Below are 17,811 nucleotides of genomic sequence, written 5' to 3'. Positions count from 1 at the left end.
AGAAATTCCAGCGACATTTATGTCAAGTACAACTAAACCGGTTGCTACTGTAACTTCCGAACAGTATATTCCTACTGTACAGTATATTCCTACTGTTCAGACTGCATCGCCTCAATCTCCATCTTCTGAACTTTCTACCTCTCAAGATACTATTACAAGTGTCGAATTTGGAACAAATGGTCCTACTACTCATCTTATGTTATCTGGTAAATGATATTACTGCTTCTGAAAGTAATTTTGTTATTAAATAAGGAAATATTAATTAAACATAATTTTTATTACTCAATGTAATGTCCAACATTATGTTAATGGATTGAATGCCTTAACGTAATGTTTTAGTTAAATATTTACTGTAATTATTGCTTAAATAAATACCTTTTCTATGAGTTTAACACAATTTATTAGAAATATTAATTTTTACAAAAGATAAATGTCTAATATTTATCTAATTTAGGAAAAGACGGAAGTTCAACTAGATCCATCTTTTATCCTCTTCTTTCTGGCGCTATACCTGGTACAAAAGTTATCATAGTAGGGGCAAATGGAATATCACTAACGTCACAATACGGATACGTACCGGAAGCATCCACTATAACTTGTAAGCCTTTATTCTTGTTTTAAAATTTTTTACAAAATAATTCAACAAAAGTTGAAAATTATACATTCATTTATTATTAATAGTACAAACAAGATTAAAATAGAGTTTAATACATATTTTCCATTTTGATGATATGAAACCGTGCTTTGCAATTCGTTTATGCTTCTAACGCAATAAAGTGCTATAAATTAAGACACTTTATTGTGTTAGAAGCATAAACATATTTTCCAGTCATTTCAATTACTCAATTTTTTTACGATCAGTAATTTTATTATCTTTTCTTTGTCTTAGCTCCGATAACAACAGTCTCCACCACCCGTCTGCCACCACCCGTCAGCTCCGTAACGCCAGAAGTCACCACGTCTGCTACTCCAACTGCTCAATATAGTACATCTTACGATGTCAAAACGTATTTCACAACTTACACTTTCTTCACTACCTTCTTTTCCGGCACGGATTCTATTATATCTAGCACAGAACAGGTTCTGACAAATGTCATCACAATCCCTGTTTTCAAACAAATTCCTTCAACTGTTGCTACTTCAGTATCGACTCAAACTGAAACGGAAACTTTGCCGAGCACCATATTGGAAACGAGCGAGCGTGTGATTACAAGTACTTCGTTCAGCACTAACACATTTTATGCAACTCTTTTCAGCGATACTAGCTCTTTTGTGACACCAATCGAAGAAGTTAGCTCTGAATTATTCACGATCACTGAAACGTACACGATAACTAAAATCATTTCTCCATCTACTACTGAACCTCCTGCTCCAACATCCACTACTACATCAGTTACACAGGCTATTCCTACTGCAGAAACGACATCTGTGATTGTAACAAGTACGTTCTATACAACATATACGAACTTCATCACTCTATTTAAGGACACGGGTTCTGTGGTATCTACTTTGGAAGATGTCGTATCAAATGTGGTTACTTTAACATTACCGAAAACTGTTATAACGGCTATTGTACCTTCGACTACAGAAAAATCTACCCAGTCTACTTCGTCTCAAATTATTCCAGCAATAAGTACGGTAACTCCTGTATTAGCAACAACAGCATCATCTACATCTCAATTGCTTTCTTATACAATAACAAGAACATCTCTAAGTACTCAAACCCATTACATAACGTTGTTTAGTGGTGATCAAACCAGTTTATCGTCAATCGAAGAAGTGCATACGCAATTAATTACAGAAACGATACCGCTGACTATTCCAGCTTCTTCAACTTCGACATCTACTGAAACGACATCTTATACATCAAGTGAAACAATAAAAATATTACCTACTAGCGCTATCATCACTACACCGACAAGATTAACTACTAGATTAACAACGTCCGAAACCAGTTCTAGTTCTAGTCCTACCTACGAAGTACCTTTAGTTCCTTCTGTACGTGCTATGCTAACAACTTACACATATTACACTACACTATTCAGTGGCACAAGTCCTATAGTAGCAAGTCAAGAAGAGGTTGCTACATCATACGTAACCTTTTTCGTACCTGATACAGCTATTCCAAAATCTGTTTCGTCATCAGTTATTACGCCAACGCCAACAGTTGTGTATATCACGACTACAGATTATAGCACTTTTACTTTCTACACAACGTTCTTTAGTGATGATAAACCGGTGGTTGTCTCCAACACTCAGGTCGTTCCGGAAATAGTTGTTTCTACTATTACAACCTCTCAACGGTCGACTGTTCCTTCTCCCAGTGTTCAATCCGTTATTGCTTTCTTATCCACTCACACTTATTATACTACATATTTCAGTGGTACAAATGTACTTGTTACTTCCAGTGAAAGTATAATTACACAGTACGTAACTATAGAATCTACCGTTCAATCTACGCCTACCTCTAGTATCGTAATTTCTCCGACATCGTCATTGCCTACCCAGTCTATAATAGACGTATCTAGTGTAATACACACAGCTGTGTCCGTCGGAAGTCACGTGGAAGAAATTGTGAACGTAGTCACTGCTGTTGGTACTGCTACAGAACCATTACCCGAAACTATACACACAGAAACAATAATCGAAGTTGTGACTGGAATACCAGAAAGTTCCGTTCATATTGAAACAAATGTAGCAGTTAGTACACGTATAGATTCACAAGTCGATCAAGATAAGGTTGTCGATAGTACTGTTATTGTAGTAATCGATGGAACTTCAACTTCAGTTTTACCACACTCCATTTTAACGTCAATTCATGCAGAAACATCCGTTTCAGAAGACAAAACCTCAACAACAACCAGCGCAGGAATACCGATTATTATAGATACTTCTTCAATAGTTAATATAATTGAAACATCATCGACTTTGGTCGTTGAACCTACTTCTATTAGAAGTGAAGTACTTCCAAGTTCTTCAATTCTAACGGAAATAATTAATGGCTCAACAGTAATAGTATATCAAGATTTGGGTCTGTCCAGTTTTGCACCTACTGAAACCGTTCTAACCACTGTCGAAACTGTTAGTCTACCAACTATACCAAGAAAAGCCAATGTAACGGGTGATGTTGATTTGGAAGATACTACCAAATCAGAAACCACCACACCGATTTCCGCCGATGTAATTACTGAAATAAGCAAAGAAGAAACAGAGACAACGGGTGAAACGACACCGCAACCTGAAACCAAACCGGGACTTGTGTTTGAGCTTTCAGATTTACTTGGAGGAAATACAAGCTTAGGTGGCAATATTGGAGACGCTATTAAAGATATTCTTAGTCAAATTAGGGGTAAAAAGAACGACACTGCAGTTGTCGATACGAGCGTTAAAACTAAATCTGAAATAACTACTGTTCAAACATCTGTTTATTCTTTGCCCTCAATTTTATTTCCATTTAATACTGTCGAACCTAGTGTCATAAATAGTACTTTACTAAATAAAACATCAGAAACTCTAATGCCTGTTTATAAACCACCGTCAGCTATTGAAACAACTACAATTTCTAGCACCATAATTACATCGACTCAAACAGGTATCCATACAATTTTCCTTCAGTCGAGCTTTATACCCATAAACTCTACAACAAAAACAACAATATCTACTACTAGCATTAGTACATCAACTACTTCCATTAGTAATACTACTGCTACATCTGACGATCAAAGTTCAAGTATCGATGAAATTTCTTCAAGGTCTTCTATTTTGCCAACTGAACTTTCTTCGGTTCAACCTACTACAGAGTTGGATATCGTAAATACAAGTTCAATTTTCGTTGCTACTAATATTCACTCGGGAATAAAAACAATATTCTTTATTCCAAGCGTAACAACTAAGAAAGATATTCCCTCTAAAGATACAAGTACAGAAATAGCCACTAAAGACACAAGTACAGAAACAACCAGTAAAGATACAACTGATATTGAAATTAAAACAAGCAGCTCTTCGACCAGCTTTACAAAATTAGAAACAAGTTCTGTCCTCCAAATATCTCCAACGTCAGTAATTAGTTCTACTGCTTCAACTAGTACATTAGAAAGCAGCGCAGTTCTCGTTCCTGCAGTTCAATTAGAAAGTAGCTTTACAGATACATCAAACGAAAGTTCGATTAGTGCAACCACTTCAACAAGTCATGCAATTAAAACTTCCATAATTACTGGTATCAAAACTATATTTTTCGCACCTTCTGATTTACCGGGTAAACAGGCACCTGTCCATACAAGTGATACAAGTGATACAAGTGATACAAGTACTTCTACAGTTTCAACAACTGAACCGTCAAGTAAACCAGAAGATGAGGTCAAGGATTCTTTTACTGTAAGTTCTTCAAGGGGACAAACAGTGTTAGGAAAGACAAAAACGGGTGCAACAACTATTTTCTTCCCAAATTCCCATTCGACACAGAATACCCCGGCTCTTTCCGAATCTACAAAATATATAACGAGTGTCGAATCATTTACTCGGACTAAAGTTATTACCACAACTAAAATTTATTACACTCGCGATAGTTCTATTCACGTGACTTCCGTCGTCACTTCAACTTATCCACCTCGGACTTTCGTTACGACTATTATCGGTACAAGGACGTTATTAGGCATCGTCACCCCAAGAAATGAAGCACCTATAATCACGGTACCAAATCCTTCTTTCACTCAGCAAGTCGGATATAGTTTGACACACGGCGTGCAGACTTTATCGACTTCTACGGCGGAAGTCACGACACAAAACACTTTAACTACAGAGGCAAGCACGGAAAGAACAGAAACCAGAACAGATGTTTTAGACAATTTGGTCAAAGACGTCAAGTCAGATAGAAATCCGCGATTAAAGACGGACGACAGATTATTGACAGAACGACCAGTTTATCCCGGGCCCACAACTAAAACACCTGCCGTGGTATGGACGAAAGATGCAGAAGTGACGTGCAATCCGAAATGCAATGCCGATAACAAGGAGACGTGTCACATCGTTAATGGCGAAGGACGGTGCCAATGCCAACCCGGATACGCCAAAAAAGACGGAAGGACGGTTTGCGAAGGTAAGTGTATGCCACAAACCTTAATCCCGTTTATCGGTAAAGTAATTAATAGGCAAAATTCTCCATTTTAGAAATACAAACGTACGTAGTCTTATTGAGAGTGGTGAGGAGAGGAGAACGAGCAGTGAAATTTAATCAAGAATTGAGTAACAACCAATCCGATAAATATAAGGAATTCGTAAATGCTGCAAAAACGGGAGTAAGTGTTTTATTATTTCTTAAATAAATAAATAAGTTCGAACTTAACCGTAAGAATGTATATTTTAGATCAACGAAGCATATAAAGGAACACAAATCGGGGAAGAGTTAATTTCTGCCGACGTCAACGGTATCCTACCTTCTGCCGAACTCAGGAACAACAATAAAGGAGAAGGTGTAGTCGTTAATTTTACCATACAAGTGAGTCGCGACGCGCATCTAAATCCTTCGGTGTTACAAGAAGAGTTAGCCAGGTCTCTGCTTCAGTCTAATTATAGCATCGGTGGCACCGAACTTTACGTTAGTCGACTGATACAGAGTGTCGAGGACGTGCAAGGTTAGTGTAACGAAATTTTTCTAGTCTAAAATATACTTTTTACACCATGTTAAAACGTTGTATCGCCGTGTTACAGTGGCCGATTTCGACGAATGCGATAACGAGAAGCATAACGATTGCGGATCCGGATCCATCTGCATCAATAAACCCGGTTCTTACACGTGCGAGTGCAAAATGGGATTCAAAGACATGGATCCCGATCGCCCCGGTAGAATTTGTTTAGGTGAGATTTTTCGTAATAAAATTGAATAAGTTAACCGATAGATGGCAGCACATATGTCTCTTATTAAGTATTTACGATTTAAAAATTTGATACTTTTTTTAAGTTATGGAGATTTTAATGTTCTGGTTCGTATTGAGTTAATGGAAATAAAATGAATTACAGGAGAAATTAAGAGTTGCGAACGATGCAACGGACGGGGTGATTGCGTAGGCACGGTGGACGGTGGAGAGATCTGCAGGTAACTGCTGCTTGTAAATAAATTATGAGTGGAAGAAGAGATAAAATGTAATAACAATCTTTTATTCATTTCAGATGTCACTCTTTGTACATAGGAAAGAGATGCGAAATCAATGGCTTGAGTATGTCTACATTTATTCTAAAATATTTATTTTAATACGTTCGTTGTTATATAATTTCAACTATTACACGTAATATTTTATATTCTAGTCGTTTTCTTTAATAATTTTTTCGTTTCTTAAATGAAAAAAACTCCTCCGGTAATTTACGTTTATTTCTTGGATTCGTTATAAAATTTTTGGCGGATTCATTAGAATTCTTAATTTATTAAAAATAAATCAAAAATAAAACCGAAACGAACTTTAAAATATTTTATATATTATTTCACTTAACAATTTTCTAAATTACGTTATATTCCAGACTCGGATAATTTATTTTTATTATATTACTTTCCCCCCGAAAAGAAAAGAAATTTATTCTTGACGATTTTTGAACGAGCGAGTGTCGTCACTGCTTAATGCAATTTAGAAACATTGATACATAGTTTAAATTTTACAATAAATTCCGAACGTAATCTACATTAAGGACTCGACTCTTAGCGACTTAAATTATTTATTTACGGGAAAATATTTCCCCCGAGAGATTAAAAGAATTATCTAGAAAATAAAAAATGAAACTGTTTACTCCGCAGTAAAAACTGTTAAAGGAAAGATAACGAAATGGTCGATCGTTTCTCGAGAGTTAGTTCCTGCAAATGAAGAAAATTCATTTTTAATAAATGAAAGTCAATAAAAGTAAAGCATAAATAAATAGGCAAGAAGCTGGAGATTTACTCCCAGCCCGGAAAAAAATTTACGGACCGTGGGAGTTCCTACTCCTGTCAATTAATTCCTATTTTTACTAACAGAAAATAAAATTTTCAAGTCAGCGCTTTATTAATTAATTAGTCAATATATCTGGAGGGTCGACATAGATAAATATATTTTTATATCAACTATTATTATAGGCTAAATCTTTAAATTCAATAAATAAAGCACAATTTTTAAATTTAATACAGATCAAAATTTCGAAAAGTACATCATCTATTTGATGTTTTATCAACTTCCTATTTATAATTTATCCTTATTCTGTATCGGCGTAGAAAGGATCTTTCAATGAAATCTAATTTCGAAAGGAACAGACAAACTAAGAAGCTTGTCAACTTGTGTTACACACTATTAACCATTTTAATATATATTACGATTTGATTTTAATTTTGACTATTTATGATTCACGCCTATAAATGGCTGCTCGTTATAGTCGTTTTTTTTCTTTAGTTCTAGCCATAGCCATACCCATAGCGGGTGCTATCGTTTTCTTCGCTGTGTGTTGCGCTTTCTGTTGTTGTAAAAAGAAACGTCGTACGCCCAAAGATAATTCAAACGTGGTCTTCCGCGGCATCGCTCTTCGAGGACCTCTGACGGGCACAATCGACAGGAAAGCCATCATCCCCCCCGACACGTCTAGCGAAAGTAGCGGAGAACACCATTCTAAAAAACACGGATACGACGGGTTTATAGTAAGTGCGGTAATTTTTTACCTTTTTTTCTACCTTTGTCAGAGTTTATATATGTTATGGCGGTTTAAAAGCATTTTCACGTAGGTAAAAAATTACTTATGTCAAAATGCTTTTTATTTCTATTTTTATAATAATTTATTTTAGAATAGAAAACACTAGTAGAAAAAAACGGATAGAATTTAAATAGTTAAATTTATATGTTTATACACGGTGATTTTTTTTAAATAGGAAACCAGCGATTTAACGACAAAAAAGAGCAGCAAACGAAGCGATTTGAGTTTAGATCGCAGTCTATCAACGGGTTACGCCATGCCAGCCGTGGCCATTCCACGTGCCAAGTCTCAGCACCCACCAGGACAACCCAAAAAAATGAACTATACCGTGTACAGAGGACAAGTATACGTGTGGTAAAGTCCAGTATGTACAAATGAAACTACAAATCAATACCGATATCGCCTCGAGACGCTTTACGGGTTCGTCCCGGGACTTAAAGCGTCTGTTGCGAAAACGTCTTATTTGTGTGAGTCTAACCAAACTCGGACTAACCCGTTTAGCCCCCAACGTGTCAACTTTAGTCCTGATTGTGACAGGACTTAACCAATCGTACCGAGACGAAATCCTTCCGAGGATCGAGACGTTTTAAAAAGTTCGTTGTTTACAGTCGAGACGAATTGTGTAATATTATAATGAGAGTTGTAATTTCTATTAAAGATCATCTAACCGTATTCTCTTTTTATTTGTATCGATTATATTTTTCTTTGTGCTCAATAAAGGTACTTTGTTGACCCAGCCGCTTGTTAATTAATGTATTATGATTTTTCATATGTATATAGGCCTATATATAACCTATACAGAGCCGGCCCTACCATAGGGCGAACAGAGCATCCGCTCCAGGCGCTAAGTTTTAGGTGGCGCCTCAGTGTTAAAGAAAAGTAAAGGGTATAAATTAGGGGCCACCAAAGGGGCGCCATAATAGGATCTCGCTCCATCCTTAAACTTGCCTCGGGCCGGCACTGAACCTATATATATGAAAAATCATCTTTTAAAAATTACGAATTTTATTATATATCGATCACGGTTGTTATAACGGCACTATAATAAATTCAAAAGCATTGACTGGCGCACAAAAATAAAATAAAAAATGACTTTAGAAAGTTTTAAAAAGAAGATTAAACTTTCTCGAGAGTTGTAATTCCATCAAATGTTACAATATTATGTCTTTGACAAGAATAACAAAAAAATTCGCACGAAATGATAAATTCAATCATTGAATGAAACGTCTGAAATTTTTACTACTTTTTATTCCGAATCGAGCAAAAGATTCAATCATTTTTATCAAATACTTCGTTAGGTAGCGTATGATACAATTATAAAAAAAAAATGTCTTTCTGCAACTCGTAAAGGAAATTTTCTAACGTTTAGAAAATAATAATTCCCATTTAATAAAAACTAAAAAACAAAAATAAACAGAATATCATTGAAAAGCATTGGGCTACGATACTAAAATACTACATTAATGGATATTATTGTATTAGAGAAAGTGTTCTATATAAAAGCTCGTGGACAGTTATAGTATTTCCTTATTAAATATTAATAGATATTTCGTATCAATACAAAGAGCTAACAAGATGCTATTGTTTGTTACTGATAGTTATCATTAATAGCTTAGACAGATGATACTTTAACAACAGATGTTATATCAGATAACAGAATACATTAACAGGTGAAAGTGGTAACATAGTATTATAAAATGTATGAAACGTAACAGTTGAAATTAAGAACAAAGTTTCTTTATTACGAATTTGTTAGTACATATTTGAGATTATTTATAAGATACTTATACCATATTAAATAGAACATCTGTCCAGTTAAAAATTACTTATTTATTTTTTGAGTCACTACGAAGTAAAAAGAAAATAATCGAATTTCCTTTCTTCTCTGTTCTCTTCGGAAATATTTTATCCTCGAAATACGGACAACGTTTATAGAAATTTTTGTTTTCTTAATATTATTATTTTCTTTTTTTAAGTTATATTATTATGTAGAATGGAAAACGGGACTTCTGCCGCTGGTGGATGTTCATTTATGGAACAGGAACGGTTATTTGCTAATAGAAAGGAAAGTTACATTATTACCACTCGTTTGCATGTTATTTTCTTATTTAATTGTTGGAGATTAAATTAATTCTCGTAAACTCTCATTATACTACAGATGAATAGATATACATTAACGTACCTTAGTACCTCTCTTAATTATTTCTATTATCTCTGTGTGTACTTTTGTTATTGTTCTTAAATAAGGGATTTAAACAGTTTAATTAATTAATGTGTATATTTAAAAGCTATTTAATGGTTAACAAATGCAAGGCTTCGATATATTCGAGTTTCCTGATATTTTTCAATCTAAACGGTTATAACGTGCCAATACGTCAAGCATAAATTATAAATAATATAAATTATAAACGTGTGATCGGATTAACGGAGATAATTCTACAAATTAAAGCATTTATTATTTAATAATAATCAGGATTTCGATATTAGAGTTTAACAAGGATAAATGTTTAAGTCATCAGCTCTAAGCCCTAATATCAATTGGTGTATATACGTTTGACGTAAACTTACTATTAGGATGAGAGTGAAGAAAGCATTCCTGGACACAATAGACTCAAAGAACTAAAATCACTCAGAATACTATATTCAAAAGTGACTGAATTTTCATATTGGCCACTCGAAACAAGGCGGACTGCAGTGTTTCCACACCCGATATCTACTGTATTTTTTCCTTTAATAGAATATAAATAAATATCTGAGTAATAATAAAGAATAATTTTTCTCGAATATTTATAAGAATACAAACTTGGAAATGAATCCAATCCACAGAAATCCTCAGCGACAGACATCAATCCGGGATCCAAACCATCTCCACCTCTAATCTCCACATAATCGGCCATTCCACGTTTTTTACACTTAAACAGATAAAAATAAAAATATGCAAATATATATATTTTTAATTATCATATATAAATGTGGATAATACGCACTTTGTGTAAAGTCCCCGTCTCCACATCCATATATCTTCCATGCATCGTATATCTCTGGTTGCCTACGTTTGTCGATAAAATCTGAATGGTTTCGGGATATATAATTGATATACTGCAGTTAGCAGGACGTCCGTGATTTCTTAACGTATAAACTCCCGCGGGAGAATATAAAACGGCATTACAAGCTGGAAAAAGTTTACTTATTTAATTTATTATTTTAATTTATAAATTGATTTAAAACTATTAATTAACTACATAAAACATAAATTTGATTAATTATATTCATATAAAAATCATTAGCGATAAAAAATATATGTATAGAAAATAAGATCAAAGGACAATTAGAGATTAAGAGTTCGAGTCAGGACTGATATTATGTACTTTGTAAATGATAAACGAGGAAGTCAACAAAGTAAATCTTTGACTATATCATTTGTTAGGATTTAACAGAAGATTGCGAGTAGATAGAATACTTCATTGCCAACTCGCTAGTTATTTCTGTTGGATTATTTTCTACTCTTAATTGATGTAACTAAATTCTTCCAAACTTTAGTAGTATTTGTTTAAAAAATAAAACAAATAAATCGACATTGTATAAGTAGAAATAGAATTAGAACATCCTTTGCTGTCTACAGTTACGCAGTTAAGAAACAGCGCATTATTTGTAATTATAAATCTGCACATTAATAACAGCGTTAATTTATACTTACGTTTAGGATTATCGAGGAATCTAACGGCGACGGAAAACCCGTCACCAGAAATAGGCACTCTAAATTCCAAAAGACCTACATTCTGTGACATTTTGAAGACTTTGTGAGGCTTTTTAATACCGCAGAAATTATGATATCGTCTCTCTAAAGATTTTTGATGATCTGCTAATCCGGGGAAAAATTGGCCACTTAATTCCCAGCCATCCATTACCTAAATAAAATAAAGTAATAATTAATACAGCTTCTAAACATTTACATATAAAAATATGATTACTTACAGTTAAAAGTCCCTCCTTGGAACAAGATATGTCAAAGTTTTCGAACTCGAACTCCACTATATATTCTGGTTCTGTTATTATGTATAATCCACAAACTTGTTGACTACCTGGCGACATAAATGTGTAAGTTCCTTCTTGGGATCTCATAAATATGCAATCTGTGAAATAATATTAAATTTACATCATCCCATGAGTAATATTTCCACAACAACAACAAAGAATAGAAAGTAAAATTACATAAAAATTTTTGTTCGATTGTTTGATATTTCAATAACTTATTTTTACTGTACTTCAAATTATACAAAATTATTTTTAATTTGATTTATTTTAATTCTTATTTGTTTACTGAGTTTTAATCCATTAACAAAAGCTTCAAGATTTACAATCCAAAGCTCTTCATTTTACATTCGTCATTTCTCCTTTTGATGAAAAGAAAATCATTTTATATCCTGTGCAATTTTAACTAATCCATCTAAAGGATTACTTCAGGATTTCAGTATTGGAAATCGTACCATCAATAAAATGTGTTGTATTTCTGAATAAAAGACTTTTAAACTTATCTAGCGATGCATTTAAAAAACATTTCCAAATAAGATATTTAAAAAAATTCTTTCACTTAAAGATTCGGACGGCATTTCGACTTTTAAATCTTGAAAAAAAAACTATTTAAATAAATTTAGATAAAATATTAATTATTTTACTAAGTTTAAAATTAAATTGATTTTTCTTGATTCAAAAGTAACATTTCCAAATGCATTTTTTTCAATCGCGACAAAATGATTTTTACTTAGTCTTGAAACGGGAAAGCTTTTAGTTAGACAATTGGAGTAGAAATGTTTTTCCCTCTTCAGAAAATGGCGCTTTAGTGAGCGGTCTTGCTTTTAAATAAATATATAGAAATATCTAGAGAAATAGATTTTTCTCTTTTTGCGTCTTTATATCAATTAATCTTTACGTTGACTTTAATGTACAGTACATATATATACGAATAAATTTATGCAGTCAAACATGATAATTTATTCACAGAATTTGTCCTTAATCACGACTTGTCGTTTTATTTTTTCGTGAAAAGGTAGAGAATCTAATTTAGAATTTGAAGAAAGAGAAAAATATATTATAAAACAATTTTAACGAAAAATAAATATTTTCTGGAATTCGCACTCAAAAAAACGTGTTTTGTTCTGATAAATCCGAATTCATTTACGTTTTAATTTAATTTTGAGATTTTTTCTATATTTTTAAACGTTTTATTAATAATTTTATTATTATTGAAGAAAAAAATTTCAAACATTCAAACTTGACTGTTTCAAAATTCAGCCTGTTATATTGTAATTTACTAAAATTCTATATCAATATTATCTAAAATTCAGAAAATGTAGCATATATAAACTAGCAATATACACACTATATCTGATAAACGAGATATTATTTATGATTTTGAAAATAAATTCTTTGGTTTATTTAATTTTACAAAAAATAATAATGAAGTTTTAATTGTAACTTTTTGTTGAAAAAGTAAGGATAGAGATGTCACTCAACGTCAGAGATTTATATCGGTTAATAAATAGTTTATACTTAAATTTAAGATTTTTAAAATGATATTACTTTCACCTTGTAATATAAAGAATGTTGTTGTCTTGCTACAAATCTATAGAACTTTTATAGTATTCTTTCAGGAAATATATTTTAACCGATTATGGCTTTATGTTTGATCTTCGATGACAATCGGATTCTATTGTAGAATACTTTACTACCGTAGTGTTTATTTCAATTTCGTATTGGTGTTACGAGGGGCTTTCGTATTATTTATCATTGACTGGTAGCATTTATTTTTTTTTTATCCTATGTTTTTCCACAACAAATTCATGTATAATGCATCAGTTTTCTCATTGGATCGTCAAATAGAAACTTGATATATCTTTAGTAATCCAATTTCTCAACATCTGAACTTATATAACAAATTATCTTAAAATAATCTATCATATTAAAGATAATATTACTTCATTTTCATTAAAATTATTACATATATATATAAATTTATAAATTTTATTCTATAGATATTTGTGAATATTGTTAAGAAAAAAGTTGATACTGTCGATGGAGACGAAACTAGAGTTTTTGGAGGAAAAAATTTACTCAGTAACTTTGAAAAGGAAACAAATTAGAATTATTTTGCTTACAAAACATGCAGCGTTACCTTCGAAAGTAGTCACACTAATGATGTATAGCGGCAGAATCAACTGCTATTCATTAAAAACGAATAGGCCTACTTCCGCTTTATATATAAACGAAATTAGATTTGAAACTGCAATAAATTTTTCTTTTTAATCCTCCAAACTTTATTTATTTTTCTTTCAATTTAAAGTTTTAAGAGCTTTTAATTTCATTTAAGTTTAAAACTAGGAGAAACGAAAAATAATGTAGAACGAACAATTATTTATTGTTACATCGTCACACTGCCGGGCAGCAATTTCTAATACTAGTTTTAATTAATGTATTTCATTTAAAATATGTGCTCTCCATCTCAAATTAGTAGTGGCCTGCCCCTGTACAGTACATTATACTTTTTCTTTACACAGCCGGTCAGATATTTAACACCTTTCAGGGGAAAATTTTTGAATTGAAATAACATGACTTTCGTTTTTCATTGGAAGGTCCTCTTGCTCCTAAGGTTTCCTTATCTGGTCTCGCCTTTCATCTATCGAGATTAAGAAAAGACAAACAGACGGACGACAGTGGAAATTTATAAGTCTACAATTTTTTCAAATTAAAGCTCCCACTCCCAAAAATTATAAAATACCATATATTCAGCTACGCAAATCATAGCTGAGTAAATTATCGTTGGTATAATTACAATAATTATTGTCTGTAGTTCCTAAGTTAATTTATTTAAAATTTCTTGATAATATATAAATTTTTAATATATAAATTAAATTTAATACTTGCAAATGAAGCTAAAGATATGAAAATAAAATTTGCAAAACGAAGATTTTTTTTAAATATTAACGTAAGAACGACGCTAAATTTTATCTCTGTTATAAACTATTTTCCAATTACTGTATATAATATCAATAATGATTTCTTATTTCCTAGATCAATAGCAGGCTATAATAAAATAATAATCTAATTTTATGTTCTTGGAGTGTTATATAGTTAGTCGTGAACGATAAAATGAATTTTTTATAACTGAATAAAACCCCTAAGGAGAACTGTTTACCATTCGAGTATGCGACTAAAGAGAGAAAGTCTATAAAAAAAAAGTAAAACAAAAAAAAATCATTGTGAAAATGTTTTCCTGGATGAATATGGACATGTTTCTAGCTATAACACTAAGTTAAAAACAATCTTAAATTTATAGAACAATTTCATCAAAGAAAAATCAAATCTGCTATTGAATGTCTATTTCTGAAACTTAACTACAATAAAACTTCGTTAAGTCGTAGTTTACGGCAGGGATGAGCAACCGCGGCCTTCGGGACGCATGCAGTCCGCATTAATACTTTTTGCGCCCGTGTCGCATAAAATATGAATATCAATATATCAATTTCCCAGCTTAAGAAAGTATGCAGCAAAAATTCAAACGTTATTTTCTACAACTTATGTATATGAATAGTTTTTCTCACAACGAATTTAGTAAAAATTAAAACAAGAAACTGGCTAACAGACTCACATCGAAACTAATTTAAAATCAGCAGTGACTAATATTTAACCAAAAATTCAATATACAGTATTACGTTTACATCAATTCTAGAAGCGAAATTAAATATAGGGGAGATCGGGGCAAGATCGGCATGTTAAGCTTTACTTAAATTTTGTGTAATAAATACTGCTGTAAACTGAAAAAAAAGCTTTGCATATTGTCTATTGGAATGTTACCTTACTATAGAACTGGTTAAAATCAGTTTGGAAATAAAAATAATTAAAATAATTACAACTTTACAAGAAGAGAGAAATTGACGAAGTTGCCCCGGGTATAGGGGCAAGATCGGCAACTTCTCTCTTTTTGTAAAGTTGTAATTATTTTAATTATTTTTATTAAAGTTGCCCCTGGTATAGGGGCAACAGTAATGGGGCAAGATAGGCACGTATATAAAATTATGTTATTAACAATGTATAAGTTGGAATTCACTATTAAAACAAAGAAATACAAATCCAACACCCATTTAATATTATTACAACGAAATGCAAGTTCAAAGACATATATACATGAATAACAAATGCAAACATGTTTTCATTTATCATCTGTTTGATTTTTATCCTTTGCTTCTAATGTGGCTTTATGTTGCCGATCTTACCCCGCTAGTCATGATTTCGAAACATTAAGTACAACCCTGAGAACAGAATGCCAAGCCACGATCTGGCCACGTGAATAAGTTGAAGTTACATCCTTCTAACAGGAAAAGTAACTTTCGTTATCATGGAATTATAACAAAACCTGCCAATTCAATATAAATGGAAAAAAAATATTATATGGAATTGAACGAAAATGAAAATTTGCTTGATAATTCAACTACGCTTGTTGGAGAACAATAAAAACACTACACTCAACAAGCCACCAATAAAACTCAACTGCCTAACCTATAACCAAAGTCTCCTTTTAATTTGTTTTTTAAAAAAAGCGCTTGACAAACTTGCCCCGCATGCCGAAGTTGCCCCGATCTCCCCTACTTATGATAATTTATAATTATACATAAATAAATAATTATTATTTACGGCATTTTTTCTCTTGTGTGCGGCCCGCGTAAGTTCAAAAGTTTTGAAATGCGGCCCTTGCAGAAAAAAAGGTTGCCCATCCCTGGTTTACGGGGTAAAATATATATCGACTTCGAGTTTAATATCCAATTTTCTCAAATTTTTCTATGACAGTAACATTTCTTTTTAACGTTTCTCAAGAATCTGTTCATAGAATGAACAGATTCTTTAATTTTGTATACAGTTTATATAAATTTGTATACAGTTTATGACTCTTTTGAGTACGTTGTCAAAGGTGCCTTCTGGGTCCAAATCAGATCACTGGTAACGTACTGTAACATTAAAAGGATGCTGACGTCAGGTTGTATCTCTATATACTGTGCCCGGAACGTGTAGACAGCTTCGAGTTAACGCAGTTCGAATTAACGAGGTTTTACTGTATCCCGTTTTCTACAGAAATACTGTGCATAATATTTTAAATAGAATATATAATGATGTGCCAAAATTTCATTTTATAATATGTAAACATTTTCTTCTATTTAATATAAACTTAGAAATATTATTTTATTTTTTATTCTAACTCTGCTTTTATACGTTATCATTGCAAATACTTTTGTATCCAAATTTTAATTTTTTCGTAAATAATTCTAATTCACTGGCTTTTCAAAATCACTACATAAAGTTTTCCAAAAATATAGGTAAAGTAATAATTTCTACTAATAATACGGAAACAAAACATGCAGTACTTTCAATCAATATAGCCTAATGAAAACCTTCACCAATATCTAACTCGTATAAAATAACAACAATTCATAAATCATTTTAAGATATTATATTCAATGTTACTTAAATCCTTAAATCGAAATTTTAAATGCCAAAGAGAGCTTTGTTCACGAATAATAATAGAACGAAAAATAATTTCTTGAATGAAATAGCTATTTAAAATATTTTCCTGTAAATGTATAAAGTTTCAAGTTACATTTAGTATAATGTACAATTATTTTAATAATACAGTAGAGCCTCGAAAACTCGGTATAATGTGGACCGAAGGGTGGCCGAGTTTGTGAAAATGCCGGGTTATCGGGAATGGGGTTAAAAAAATAAGTATGAGTGTTTCCTCAGAAAATACTGTACTGTACTTGTATGTATTGTTTACTTGAGAATACAACAGAGAATAAACTGCCAAAATACCCTTAAACAAAGGAAAAGTACGTCTTTTATGAAGGCATTTTTTGAAGGTCTTTTATGAAGGCCTTTACTATATGAAAATGAAAATTAATGAATACACTGTACAGTAATTTACCTGATAAGACAGACCTCAGAAAAATACTTTATGTGAGAGCTTTTATACTTTTATAAAGCTGTCTATAATGAAAATTAATTAACTAAGGATTTTTTTGCCCTGCCAGTGTGGGGCCGAGTTATCCGGAGTGCCGGGTTATC

The 17,811-nt window shown here is 32.2% G+C and overlaps 2 protein-coding genes across 6 annotated transcripts in view; one reads left to right on the top strand and one right to left on the bottom strand.

The window, feature by feature from the left end:
• LOC111622014 overlaps positions 1-8,638 on the top strand; it is a 57,954-nt gene extending 49,316 nt beyond the window's left edge. Inside the window, exons 9-18 of the mRNA XM_023364315.1 lie at positions 3-206; positions 455-598; positions 890-5,095; positions 5,167-5,294; positions 5,363-5,630; positions 5,707-5,853; positions 6,016-6,091; positions 6,166-6,212; positions 7,407-7,648; positions 7,877-8,638. Of these exons, the coding sequence (XP_023220083.1) occupies positions 3-206; positions 455-598; positions 890-5,095; positions 5,167-5,294; positions 5,363-5,630; positions 5,707-5,853; positions 6,016-6,091; positions 6,166-6,212; positions 7,407-7,648; positions 7,877-8,059 (5,645 nt within the window). The 3' untranslated portion in view covers positions 8,060-8,638. The remainder of the gene's footprint in view (positions 1-2; positions 207-454; positions 599-889; positions 5,096-5,166; positions 5,295-5,362; positions 5,631-5,706; positions 5,854-6,015; positions 6,092-6,165; positions 6,213-7,406; positions 7,649-7,876) is intronic.
• Positions 8,639-9,667: 1,029 nt separating this feature from the next.
• LOC111622004 (corticotropin-releasing factor-binding protein-like) overlaps positions 9,668-17,811 on the bottom strand; it is a 66,029-nt gene continuing 57,885 nt past the window's right edge. For 4 of the 5 annotated variants that reach the window (XM_023364301.1, XM_023364304.1, XM_023364303.1 and 1 more), the window contains 6 exons: positions 11,677-11,834; positions 11,399-11,609; positions 10,689-10,873; positions 10,505-10,613; positions 10,270-10,453; positions 9,668-9,755 (listed from right to left, as the gene is read on the bottom strand). In XM_023364301.1, coding sequence (XP_023220069.1) covers positions 10,272-10,453; positions 10,505-10,613; positions 10,689-10,873; positions 11,399-11,609; positions 11,677-11,834 — 845 coding nt within the window. In that variant the 3' untranslated portion in view covers positions 9,668-9,755; positions 10,270-10,271. The remainder of the gene's footprint in view (positions 9,756-10,269; positions 10,454-10,504; positions 10,614-10,688; positions 10,874-11,398; positions 11,610-11,676; positions 11,835-17,811) is intronic. The other variant, XM_023364305.1, reaches the window with a different exon arrangement.

The sequence above is a fragment of the Centruroides sculpturatus genome, unplaced genomic scaffold (genome assembly GCF_000671375.1).
Source record: "Centruroides sculpturatus isolate CEXI.00-Female unplaced genomic scaffold, Cexi_2.0 scaffold268, whole genome shotgun sequence".
Lineage (NCBI taxonomy): Eukaryota > Metazoa > Arthropoda > Arachnida > Scorpiones > Buthidae > Centruroides > Centruroides sculpturatus.
Note: the sequence above shows the minus strand (reverse complement) of the source record. Positions and strands in the feature narration are given on the sequence as shown.